The 13,227-nt window shown below is 32.5% G+C and overlaps 1 protein-coding gene and 1 pseudogene across 2 annotated transcripts; both read left to right on the top strand.

Moving 5' to 3' along the window:
- The first annotated feature begins 797 nt into the window (after nucleotides 1-797).
- Nucleotides 798-4,094, top strand: LOC110641353 (cysteine-rich receptor-like protein kinase 10). 2 transcript variants are annotated; one of them, XM_021793042.2, is made up of 7 exons: nucleotides 802-1,779; nucleotides 2,101-2,241; nucleotides 2,373-2,494; nucleotides 2,658-2,868; nucleotides 2,977-3,214; nucleotides 3,294-3,429; nucleotides 3,501-4,094. In XM_021793042.2, exons 1-7 carry the CDS (start codon nucleotides 948-950, stop codon nucleotides 3,831-3,833), a joined length of 2,013 nt encoding a protein of 670 aa, XP_021648734.2. In that variant the 5' UTR covers nucleotides 802-947; the 3' UTR covers nucleotides 3,834-4,094. The 2 variants fall into 2 exon arrangements, with proteins under 2 accessions (XP_057986383.1, XP_021648734.2); XM_058130400.1 differs by lacking the exon at nucleotides 2,101-2,241 and having other exon boundaries at nucleotides 798-1,827; nucleotides 2,343-2,494.
- Nucleotides 4,095-5,010: 916 nt separating this feature from the next.
- On the top strand, nucleotides 5,011-8,816 carry LOC110641361 (cysteine-rich receptor-like protein kinase 10; annotated as a pseudogene).
- The last annotated feature ends 4,411 nt before the right edge of the window (nucleotides 8,817-13,227 follow it).

Genomic DNA, 13,227 nt, shown 5'->3' with positions numbered 1-13,227 from the left:
CCCTCAATATCTAAAAGTTAATATAAACAATATACTACGGAACAATATAAACAAAGTAGATAGTGGCCTTGTTCGGTAATAACTTTTAAAGAAACATTTAGCATTTTGACTCTAATCAAAATATTATCTTCCTTATTTATATTGTTTAGTGATATAGTATTTATATTAGTATTTATAAGTTGAGAGAGTAGTTAATGAAAAGCTACATTTCCTAACTTTTAGAGGTTGAGGAAATATTTTAATTAGAGTCAATATGATAATATTATTATTTTTACATTTAACAGCTAGTCCAATAACTATTTTTATAAAATATTTCTATTTTAAATCGTTATATAAATAACTAACTACTAATCGTTAATATTTAACAGTTAATAACTAGTAAAATAGTTGATAGCTACCAGAACAATTAGTATTGTCAAGTAAGGTCAATATTTTTATTAGAATCAAAATGCTAAACACTAACTTAAAAGCTAGAGCCAAAATATTGTTTGTCATTTTATTTCCACTACATGACAGTGAAACTACAAAAATGATCCAAAAATAATTACAACATAATATCCCAACGATCTAAAATCTGTGAAAACTAAAGTTCACTCGTCATGATAGATCAATTGGGTTTAAATATGAATATTTTGAAATTTATAAACAAAATAACAATTTAAAAAAAAAAATTCTAGTTATATATTTAAAAGAAATTTTGCATCAGTTTTATTGAGCTACTGCTTTGCTTTAGCTTTTTTGGCTCGTGTTTCCGCCCATTATCTCTTTCTCCCAAAATCAGTTTGACCCAACTCTTACTTTCCCCTCTCCTGAGAAACACGGCACAGAATGGTCGGCGGTGCCTTTTGACCTCCCACCACTAATTCCCCATTTGATATTTATATATCACCAACCGTCCTCCCGTAATAAACACATTGATCCATAATCAAAGTTGCAAGAGAATTTCCATGGTAGAAATGCTTACTTTCAAATTCTCTCTGGCATCTGTGTTTGTTTTCTCCCTCAGCTTTAGGATCATAATTATTTCTGAGGCAGCAGGTCCTACTTATGTTTATCATTCCTGTCCCAACACAACAACTTTCACTACAAACACCACATACCATTCCAACCTCAATCTCCTCCTCTCATCTCTCAACTCCAACACCACTCGCAAAAATGGATTCTACAACACGACCGCAGGCCAAAACCCAAACACAGTTTATGGCCTTTTTCTTTGCCGCGGTGACTTAAGCACACAAGTCTGCCAAGATTGTGTCACCTTTGCTACCCGAGACATCGTTCAACGATGTCCTGTGGAAAAAGTTGCCTTCATTTGGTACGATGAGTGCCTTCTGCGTTACTCAAATCGGTCCATCTTCTCCATAATCGAACAAAATCCGATGCGAGCATTATATAATACGCAGAATATAACCCAACAGGATCGTTTCAACAAGCTAGTAGCAGAAACCATGAAAGATGCAACAGCTAAGGCAGCCAGCGCTATTTCAGGTGCTAAAAAGTTTGGAACAGAAGTTGCTAATTTCACGAGCTTTCAGACACTTTACAGCCTCGTGCAATGCACACCAGACCTATCTGAGGCTGATTGCAATAGGTGTTTAAGGCAAGCTATTGCGTATCTTCCTGCCTGTTGCAGTGGAAAGCAAGGAGCGCAGGTTCTAACTCCTAGCTGTAGCACTAGATATGAATTGTATCCGTTTTATAACTTGAAGGAGGTAGCAGCTCCACCTCCTTCACATCTGTTTCTTTCTCCGCCTCCACCTCCTCTAATAGGACCTAAAGGTAAAGTTATAGTAATATCGCTATTTTTCCTTGTTAAATTGCAGTATTGTTAGTAATTGGACCTACACGAGCCTCTACCAGAATCAAAAGTGATCACTAGATATAGTTTTCTTATCAGCATAAAGCTACTTTTCAATTTAGAATGAATTTAAGTTGTCAGTGCGATTTGTGGCCAATGTGTATACCTTTCAACTTTAGTTCATTTTTAAAATGTAAAGTATATACAGTAATAATTTTGAAATGCATTCTTTAATTATTAAAGTGTTATGTTAATTATAAATGATTTTGGAGAATTAAAGTATGTACATCTTTGTTATGCAGATAAAAGCCATAACCCATCGGCAATAATCATCGCTATTGTTGCTCCAATTGCTGTGTCCGTTTTGCTTTTCGTATTAGGATGCTGTTTCCTAAGTCGAAGGGCAAGAAAGAAGCAGAACTTTACCATAGAAGAAGAAAATGGTAGGTAAAAATACTAGCTTTATTTTATGATCGATCACTCGCATTAATTAATTTGGAACGATCTCCAAATATTCTTTGCCCATTTAGCAGTCTTTTAAGAGCTAATTTCATTTGCTGTTTGGATTATGCAGATGGAGATGAAATTATGACTATAGAATCCTTACAATATGACTTTGCTACCATAGAAGCTGCCACTAGCATGTTCACTGAGGATAACAAGTTAGGCGCAGGTGGATTTGGTGACGTTTACAAGGTGAGAAAATAGTAAATTTTCATTGGGAAATTGTGTTTTCATCATAATTACATTAAAATGTGCGGTTTGAACTTTAATAACTAACTTTTGGGTGTGATGTTTCTAAGCATATAACATTTTCCTGCATTGTTCTAACCATTACTGAAATTAATTAAAATTTCAGGGTACACTTCCTAATGGACAAGAAATAGCTGTGAAGCGGTTATCAAGAAGCTCTGGGCAAGGCATAGAAGAATTTAAGAATGAGGTTATATTGGTAGCCAAGCTTCAACACAGAAATCTTGTCAGGCTATTGGGATTTTGCTTGGAAGGAGAAGAAAAGATACTAATCTATGAGTTTGTTCCCAACAAGAGCCTCGACTGTTTTCTATATGGTCTGACCCATTTGCATATATTTTTAGTTGTTCATTTGAGTGATATATTTATCATATCTATTTGAATCTTATTCTTTGCCCCTTAACTTGAATTTTATGTACTTGCAGACCTAGAAAAACAAGCACAACTGGATTGGACACAACGCTACAAAATAATAAAAGGGATCGCTCGAGGCACTCTTTATCTTCACGAGGACTCTCGATTTAAAATCATTCATCGAGATTTAAAAGCCAATAATATTTTATTAGATAAAAATATGAATCCAAAAATTTCAGATTTTGGACTTGCAAGGATTTTTGGAGTTGATCAAACTCATGCAAATACAAACAGAATCGTTGGGACATAGTAAGTTATGAAATGTTCAGAATATTTTCTATTACAGTAGGACTGATCGACTCTAAATACTGTTTATTTTTAAGCGCAGTGGCTATATGTCTCCAGAATACGCAATGCATGGACAGTTCTCGACAAAGTCTGATGTATATAGTTTTGGTGTCTTAATTCTTGAGATAGTAACCGGAAAGAAGAATGGTTCATTCTCAGGCGACCTCATGAGCTACGTGAGTGCAGAACATATATCCTGACCTGGTGTTTCGTTAAAGAAATGTGACCCATTATAAAATATTTGCAGGTTTGGAAAAAATGGAAAGATGGGATGGCATTGGATGTGTTGGATCCGACTCTGAGAGGTTCTTGTTCAAGAAATGAAGTAACCAGATGTATTCATATAGGCTTACTATGTGTCCAGCAAGATCCAGCTGAAAGACCTACAATGGCAACAATTGTTCTTATGCTTAGCAGTCGCTCTGTTACTCAACCATTGCCTAAACAGCCAGGATTTTTCTTTGATGGTAGAAGGGAGCAAAATACAGTGACAAAGGAAGTGCAGTTGGATCAACCTACGAGCGTTTCGACACCCTTGCCCGTCGACGAAGCATCAATTACTGAAGTGTATCCTAGATAGGCAGTACACAAACAAAGATGATGTCCTAATATGATCTAGAAAATGAAGATGTTAGCCAAATAGGCCCAAGGCCCAGATAGGAAGTCCTTTCTTCTGGTAAATTAACATTATAGTATGGCAAAGCCCATCAGCGATCATGCAATTACTGGCTTGATTTGTCAAAATTGCTAAGTTTACTTTCTACTGGATCTCTATTGATATGATTGAGATTCACATGTACCTTTTCTAAGTATTGGTTAAAAATGCTCATATTGACCTTTAGTCACTATGGCTTCTTATAACCTGTTATATTTTTAAGCTGAATCGTTATTTAAGGCACTTTTAAAATTTATAAAAGCTAAAAATAAATAAGTAGTGATATGGAGTTTTTCATTTTAATACTTATAAATTAAATGTTTATGAGTTAGTTTAATTAAGTATTTTATTATTTTTATTTATTTTTTATTGTATTCATTCTTATATCCAGGTTAAAAAATTTATTTTACTATAGTAATTTAAATAAATTATTTATATTAATTTTAATAAATTTAAGAATTATTTTTTAAATTTTTCATAAAATATCTATCTATATAATATTTATTTATTTAATTTAAAAGTAAATTATATTGTAATATGATTGATATATATTTTTATAATATTATAATAAAATATTGAGTTAATATAATTTATCATTGGGGAAATAATTTAACATTTTTTATATCATTTCAATAATAAATATACTTATAAGCTGATATTTACTAAATGTGTATCAATTAAACACTTTAATTAAATATGTAATTATTTAAAATTTTGAATGATTGTAAAATTTTGTTTATAAGTAATTTTTTATAAGTTAAGCTAAGTATTTTCTTATTACTTGTTTGATATTGTGATTGGATAATTAAAATTATTTTTTTTAGTCAAAAATATCATTTTAAATATTATTAAAAAATAATTTTAAAAAATAATTTTATTATTTTAATATTATTATAATTAAAACTTATTTAATTTAATTTTTAATCATTTTTAATTTCGCAACACACTGCAGCCCCAACCGTAGAACTAGGCAAACCATTAGTCTAGCTACCTGACTAAACCAATTTCCACTCCCAAATTCCCTTATTTTATTAAAAGTGAAGACTTTGACTTGTTTGACTTATCCCACATAATAAGTTGGGTTCGCTGCTCTTGTCCACATATTTTCATAAATTTCAGCACCAAACCTAATTAATTAAGCTCGCATTTTCCTGAAGGAGAAAAAGAAACAAGAAATTAGTGATGAAATTGATCCTTTCCCTCGTAGAGCAATAGAATTTGATCCACCAAATGGATCCTATTAAATTATCCATAATCCTACCCATGTTGCTCAGCCTTTCCATTACTGCCCAAGCACAACCCCAGTATAACCGGCATATTTGCTCAAACACAACCACTTTCCCTAAAAACAGCGCCTACCAAGCCAATCTAAATACCCTCCTCTTTGTTCTATCCTCCAACGCAACCCGCAGTATTGGGTTTCACATCACCTCCGCCGGCCAGAACCCCAACACTGTCTACGGCTTATTTCTCTGCCGCGGTGATTGTAGCCCCGATGTTTGCAAGGATTGTGTCTCCTTCGCCACCCAGTTGGACCTTGTCCGACGTTGCCCCGTTGAGAAAGAGGCCTTAATATGGTACGATCAGTGTCTTGTGCGTTACTCAAACAGGTCATTCTTTTCCACCGTGGACCTAAAACCTACGGTATGTATGTGGAATGTGAATAATATCACTGACGTAGGTCGTTTTAAAAATCTGTTGAATACCACCATGAGAGATGTGGCTGCTGAGGCTGCAAGTGCTTCATCAGGAACCAAGAAGTTTGCTGTTAAAGTAGTAGATTTTACGGGGACCCAGAAGCTGTACAACCTCGTGCAGTGCATTCCGGATCTATCCAAGTCTGATTGCAACACGTGTCTTCAGATAGCCATTCAAGATTGCCGAATTGTAGTGAAGGAAGGCGAGGAGGAAGAGTCTTGCTTCCGAGTTGCAGTGTTCGTTATGAAACGTACTTATTTTATAATGCTACTGCAACTAGGGCGTCACCACCGTCGCCTATGGTTCTTCCTCCTGCACCTGCTGGTTTAGGAACAAGAACACCAGGTAAAGTTAATTTGTACTGTTTAGGCCTTTATGGTTAGTAAAAGCTCATCTTCAAGCGGCCGGTCAATGGGAAGTGTTGGATGTTTTCATTTATTTCTTTTCATTAAAGTTCATTCAAGAATAACAAAAGATGAGGAGGTAGAAGTGGTCAAGGTACAGTTTAGAATTGAAATTGAAATGGTTTAATTTGGAATTGAAACTGATCAATTTTGAATTGATCAAAACCGAACTTTAAATCAGATCAAAACCTGTCAGTTCAGTCTAATTTTACCTCAAAATATAAATTTTCATTGTAGAAAAAGAAAATTAAAAAAAACAATTGACCATTAAATTTAATCAAAATCAAATAAAATCCAATTGAGACCGGAACCGGTACCAGGGAGACTCTTATATCAGGACCGGTTCCAGCCTGGAACTGCGCCATGGCCGACCGAAAGAGGAGGAAGTGAAATGAAAGGAATAATATGTGGAAACTGGAACGCATAAATATTTACTTATAAGTGAGAAACTGGGATTGAAAAAAAAAATAGATGTATGACGTGGAAGTCGATTTATGCAGTAAAAAGCGGCATCTCAACTGTTACAAAAGGAGCCATTGTTGCTGCAATTTCTGTCTCTATTGTGCTTTTTGGCATGGGTTACTGTTTCCTAAGGAGGCAGGCAAGAAAGAAGTACCACACTATACAGGAAGATAATGGTAAAATTTTTTCTAATTTCTTGTGCTAATTATGGAATCGCATTGGTCTTTTATGTCCTTGAGTTACTATTCTTTGCTAGCATGCTATATATATATATATATATATAAGAAAATTCTTGCCGAAACTTAGTTCATCATGGATTTAAGATAAATAAATATGTGAGACTTATAAATTTAATAGATGAGCCTTGCCATATATTTTATATTTTAAATCTATTATGAATTGGGTGTAAGATAAGAAAAATCATATATAAATTATTAAACAGCCTAATAAAATATCTGTTTGGCATTTATTTAGGTGGAAATGAAATTTCTTCCTTGCAATTTGATCTGAGTACAATAGAAACTGCTACAAAGAACTTCTCTGATGATAACAAGTTAGGCCAAGGCGGATTTGGTCAGGTTTACAAGGTGGGCAATTCAAAATCACTTAGTGATTGTAAATTTTGAGCATTCAAAGTCCAAATAACTCTGAAAATTTAAGAATTTTGCGAAAGGGCCTAACAATTCGTGAAAGTAAATTTGCAGGGCACACTTCCTAATGGGCAAGAAATAGCTGTGAAGAGACTATCAAGAAGCTCCCGGCAAGGGGCAGGAGAATTTAAAAATGAGGTTTTATTGTTAGCCAAGCTTCAACACAGAAATCTTGTGAAGCTTATTGGATTTTGCTTGGAGGGAGAAGAAAAGATTATTGTCTATGAATTTGTTCCCAACAAAAGCCTTGACTACTTTCTTTTCGGTCAGGATCTTCTAACATGTCTAACTGTGGTTTTGCTCATGAGGAATGCAGTATTTGTATTTGCACTCAATCTAACATGCAGATCTGACTTTTGATATCATGGATATGTAGACCCTGAAAAGCAAGGACAATTGGATTGGAGAAGACGTTGGAAAATAATAGAAGGAATTGCTAGAGGGTTTCTTTATCTTCATGAGGATTCTCAACCTAGAATTATACATCGCGACCTTAAAGTTAACAATATTTTGTTAGATCAAGATATGAATCCAAAAATAGCAGATTTTGGTATGGCTAGAATTTTTGGAGTTGATCAAAGTCAAGGGAATACAAGTGTAATTGCTGGGACATTGTAAGTAGGCAATTTTTCCTCTGTGTTCTGGTTACACTAGATTAGTTAAAAAGTTCTTTTGATTGTTGAACCAAAACATTAAAGAGTGAGGGATCGGAAAGGATCATATTCATGGTCTTATTTTCTTCTTCACTCTAAAAAATTCAAGTTCAGCTTCTCCTTATCACCATGTACGCTTTAGTGAGTGTTACTAGATGTGCTCCGTTCAGTACGATATTTACAAACACCTGCATAGATATTAGATAATTTTGTTAACTATTGCAAGTTTAATTAAAGATCTAATGAGTATAGTATCCACTAACATTGTTCTGCCTGTGTTGATGATTTAGTGGATATATGCCTCCCGAGTATGCATTGCACGGACTGTTCTCTGTCAAATCTGACATATACAGCTTTGGTGTCTTAGTTCTCGAAATTATAAGTGGAAAGAAGATTAGTTCTTTCAATCAAACGGATAGCGGCGATGGCCTTGTGAGCTATGTATGTATAAAGTTTTGTCCCTTCGTTGTAGCCAATGTTAACTTATCAGCACCAAGCTAGTGAAGATAGTAAACATAATTACTTGTAACTTTTGCAGGTCTGGACACATTGGAAAAATGGGACACCTATGGATGTGTTGGATCCTATTTTGATAGATTCATATTCGAGAAATGAAGTCTTGAGATGCATCCAAATAGGGTTGTTATGTGTTCAGAGAGATCCAGCTGACAGACCCACAATGGCAGCAGTAATTCTAATGCTTGACGGTTGTTCTGCAACTATTCCAGTTCCTCAACCACCAGCATTTTTTCTCCACAGCACATCAGGGCAGAGCCTCACACTGAAGGCGCTGGACTTGGAGTCCGATCAGTCTGCTAGCAAGTCAGCGCCATGTTCTGTTAATGAAGCATCAATTACTGAACTACATCCTCGATAGTCGCAAAAAAAAAACAGAGATTTCTCCAAAAACACCACTGTAGATTGTAGAATATGGAATGAATGATACTGTACACACCGCCAACTTGGAAACTTTGCTCTGTATCGGTCTGTGCTTGGCTTGGATTTCTTGAATAAAGGATTGTTAAAAACCTTTCAGCATTACATCTAACTTTTTTGTTTCCAGCATTACTAACAACAAAAGGTTTTATCGATTAGTGGAATGGTAATATTAAAAAATTGAGAACTTCTGCTATTGTGGCGGAAGCAGGCGTCACTTTTTTACTTCTGGTTCTATCGAACATGTGCAATAATTTTAAAATAAATTATTATTTAATCTTTACTTCTTAATAAAATTAATTATTTTTATTTTTATATTTAAAAAAATTATTTAATCCCTACCTTCTATTTTTATTAATTTATTTAATTATTCACCGCTTTTTTTATAATAATATTAATAAAATTATTACCTAATCTTTTTATTTTATTAAAATTAATTAATTTTATATTTAAAAAAAACATATTAATTAATTTTTATAATTTAATTTTATTAATTATTTAATCTTATAATTATTTTTTATATCTAAACTAATTTAATACTCTCCTTTTGTTTCTCTCTTTATTTCCTCTCCCTCAGGTCATTTTTTTCTTTATTATCTCTTTATTTTCCTTTTATAAAAATAATATAATCTGTTTACACGAAAAAATTATTTAATTTCTCTAAATTTTTATATAATTAAGGAAAATTAGTTTTCATAAGAGAAAACATAAAATGATATCAAAGAGAATTGAAAATTTATAAAATAATGTAAATTCAGATTTAGTCTCTATATAACAAAATTTTTATTTTTATTCAATAATATATTTTTAAAATAATATTTTTCAAGATACATGAAATAATTAATTACTTTTATTAAAATAAAGAGAATAAATAATAATATTTTTTAAAATACAAAAATAAATTAATTAGTTTGTTTAAAATAAAAATACTAAATAATAAATTGACTAGTATGAAATAATATAAAGTTTGATAGAAGAATCAAATAATTTAACAAAATAAAATATAAAAATTAAATAATATATTTTTAAAATATAAATATTGAATAATTAATTTAATTAAAATATAAAAATTAAACAGTAATTTCTCTATAATGAGATTTCATAATAATCAACTGTAAAATTATATCTACTGTAAATACAATGTTGCATTTTAATAAATTCCCGCATTCTAATGGATAATACTAATTTACTATGAATTATGAAATTAGACTAAGTTTGTCTTTGCAAAATTATTATATTTGACTTTGGTGATATGAGGCATTTTTCCATATTATTTTTAAAAATTAGAAAGAGAAACAAACAAACAAAAAGGAAATATGTACATCTAACTTTATTATTTCCAGCATTGAGCTAGAAAAAAAAAATGCAGAGAGGAAAATTTTCTCATATTATTTCCTAAGAATTATTATTTGATAAATTTTCTGTATTATAATTATGATATACTGTAACATGAATTGTGATATACTCAGTATGATGGATTTTAAATTCCATAAAGTAGCTGGTTTAAGGGTATGTTTAGTTTTATTGTTAGATATATTGTTGAAAAATAATATATTTTTAAAATTTAATATATGTTTTAATCATAAAATTTTAAATAATTAAATAATTTTTCTAAATAATATTTTTAAAAACATTTTTTTAGTATTTTAATCTCAACCCCAAATAAAATTTAAAGTGTTAATAATTCTTCAAAAATAATAAAATAATTGTATTTTTATAGTTTGCAATCAATAGTCAAAACTTGAAAGTACAATGACCTTCCATTTGACCATTTAATTGAAATAACTCTGTTTAGTTTATTCAATAATTTAAATTGGAATCTTATTCTTGAGATAATATTTTTTATTGACAAAAATTAATTTTTAATATAAATAAATTAAATTGAAAAAAATTACATATTTTCTCTTGATTACGATATCAAAGTTAAATAATTTTTAAAAAAGATTTATATAAAAATTATGGAGTCAAATAATAGTAAATTACTATCAAGTGAAGTATATTTTTTATAAAATTATCAAATCAAATACTTTATTAATACGAGATCTTTCAAATTAAGATAATTATTATTATATTTTATATAAATAATTTATCTTAATTTTTTGATATAAAATTATAATAATATAAAATTTTGATCTTTAAATTTATATTTTATATTCATTTAATGACAAATTTAAATTTATGTTTTCATAGATAAAGTTCCACAAATTATGGCCTTGTAAATTGGACTGTATACATGTACGTCAACACTTATAATTTGTGCCATTAAGTTTATTAATAGTCCCGTTGACGGCTGAATTTGCCTCCATGACTCGGTACGACCTCCCTTGCAATTGCTAAGCGTAAGCCTGACCAATATGTTTAACGGTCCCAAACAATGCAAGAGCAAAATCTCCTAATTCCAGATCAATGATTGATAATGCAGCTCATTGACAACTTGATATGATTTCTGACTATCGACTTTTTATATGACTTGATCCCAGAATAATGCGTTTCTAGTTCATCTGTGATCTACATAATCACTCTCTCTCATACTTAAATTGAACGTATCTACAGTACACAAACATCTCTCTCACTCACACTCTAAGCATCACATATTAATATTTCTCTCATCACTCTTTTTTTCTTCCACATCCACAATTATTATTACTCGCTTTCTCGCTTGCACTCAACACCTATTGTCACGGAGTAAGTGTTTGCTCACCTCAAACTGGGCTTAAATCGTGCGGCACTTAGTCAATTGGCAAAACTAAGTCAGCCTCTCAACTCAAGTAGTCTATATGAAATAGACTAGGATAGGTGATAAAGGTGAAAGTTGGTGAGAATGTGAAAGTAAAGTGAAAAACACACTTAGGAGATTTGGCAAGAGGGAAGTAATTTTATCACTCAAGAAAAGTAGCTTTACAAGTCTAAAACTTCACAAGAGAGCTAGAAATTGGCTAAGTGTATAAGGAGCTTTGTGGATCACTCTATGTATGAAAATGAGCCTCAAGACCCCCTATTTATAGTGCTTTGGCCGAGTTGGAACCCCCTTTGGCGGCTAAAATTCGAAAATTGACGGGCTGCAACTTTCTAGCGAGTGAACCTCTTTTGGGCGGGCTAGCAGCCGGCGCACACCTAGAGTCCCGTGCGCCCAGCACTCGCTATAATTTGAACCTCACCCGCCTTCACGTCTCGCGCGAGCCCAGCAGCTCCCACGCCCTTTTGAACCTCATTTCCATAAGCGTTGCTTGCCTGTTGCTCCCGCGCTCTAGTCTGGGCCTCGGGCTTGCGCATCGCACGCTGAACCTCATTTTGGGCCTATCTCGCTTGCCTGTTGCTCCCACACGCCCGATTGGCCTTCGGGCCCACGCTAAGCCTCCTGAACCTTGTTTTGGGGCGCTCCTTGGCCCAACACTCCCAATGACTGCAGTGAACCTCATTTGCTCCAGCAGCAACCCAGTTACTCTCCAGCTCGCTCGGTAGGCCTGTTTGGCTAAAAATTCTATTTTCGCCCGTATTGCCTGCCATCAACACATACTTCCCTCTTGCCCCCACAAGGTTTTACACCCGTCGAATCTCACTCTACAGGTAACCTCGCGGCAAAAGAATTGGACTTTTGGGAGCTTAATTGTGAGGGTGTCACACTATACACAGGGGTGAGCATTAGGTTCAAACTGAATCGAACCGAATTAAATTATAAAAATTAAACTATATATTTTAAAAATCAAATTGAATCAAAAAGGATAAAAAATCGAATTGAACTGAACCGCTCTATTTCAGTTTGGTTCGATTCAAATCGATTGGTTTTATTTTTTATTGATTTTTTAATTTAAACTTGATTTTCAAGTTATTTGGTCTAATTTTGACTTTGATTTGAACCTAATAACCATTAATCAATGAAATTAAATAATTTATATATATATATAATTAAATATAATTCACAAATTCTCTATAAAAATAAATCAATTCAAAAATTGATTCAGTTCGATTTGGTTTGATTTGAATATATAAAATTACTACTAGGTTTGGTTTGGTTAAACCGATTTTTTTCTCTTCAAAATCGAACCGAATCGAAATAATTAAAATTTTTATAATATAAAATCAAACCGAACCTATTAAATTTTAAAATCAAACTAATTAAATCGAATTGATTCGGTTCGATTCGATTTTTCAATTTGAACCGAAATCTACTCACCCTTACCTATGCACACAAAACACAGATTTAAACTAGATGCAGGACGGTGATGGGAATCTCCATATTTTCAAGGCACCAGATTTTTCTCGAGAAGTTCTAAAATTCTTAGAAAATTCAAGAATTGGAAGAGATTGCATGGTTGCCTTTCTTAAATTTTTGCTCAGATTTTTCTCCACGGAGGAAGAAGTTTGGCGATGGTGAAAGCACATCCTATGAATATTTCTAGAGGATTTTATTTAAACAATATGCTGATGTCATGATCCGGCGACTGGGTCAAGCTTGCCATGCCCAATGCCCCCTTGATTACTTAATAATTTATCTAGTTATTTATGATTACAAAAG

This window comes from Hevea brasiliensis, chromosome 11, assembly GCF_030052815.1.
Source record: "Hevea brasiliensis isolate MT/VB/25A 57/8 chromosome 11, ASM3005281v1, whole genome shotgun sequence".
Taxonomy (NCBI): domain Eukaryota; kingdom Viridiplantae; phylum Streptophyta; class Magnoliopsida; order Malpighiales; family Euphorbiaceae; genus Hevea; species Hevea brasiliensis.
This window is presented reverse-complemented; position numbering and strand designations above follow the sequence as displayed.

Coding starts and splice junctions, on each gene's coding strand:
- LOC110641353 (XM_021793042.2), top strand. CDS start 948: ATGGTAGAAATGCTTACTTTCAAATTCTCTCTGGCATCTGTGTTTGTT. Junction 2,495..2,657: donor GATTTGGTGACGTTTACAAG/GTGAGAAAATAG, acceptor TTAAAATTTCAG/GGTACACTTCCTAATGGACA. Junction 3,215..3,293: donor AACAGAATCGTTGGGACATA/GTAAGTTATGAA, acceptor TTTTAAGCGCAG/TGGCTATATGTCTCCAGAAT.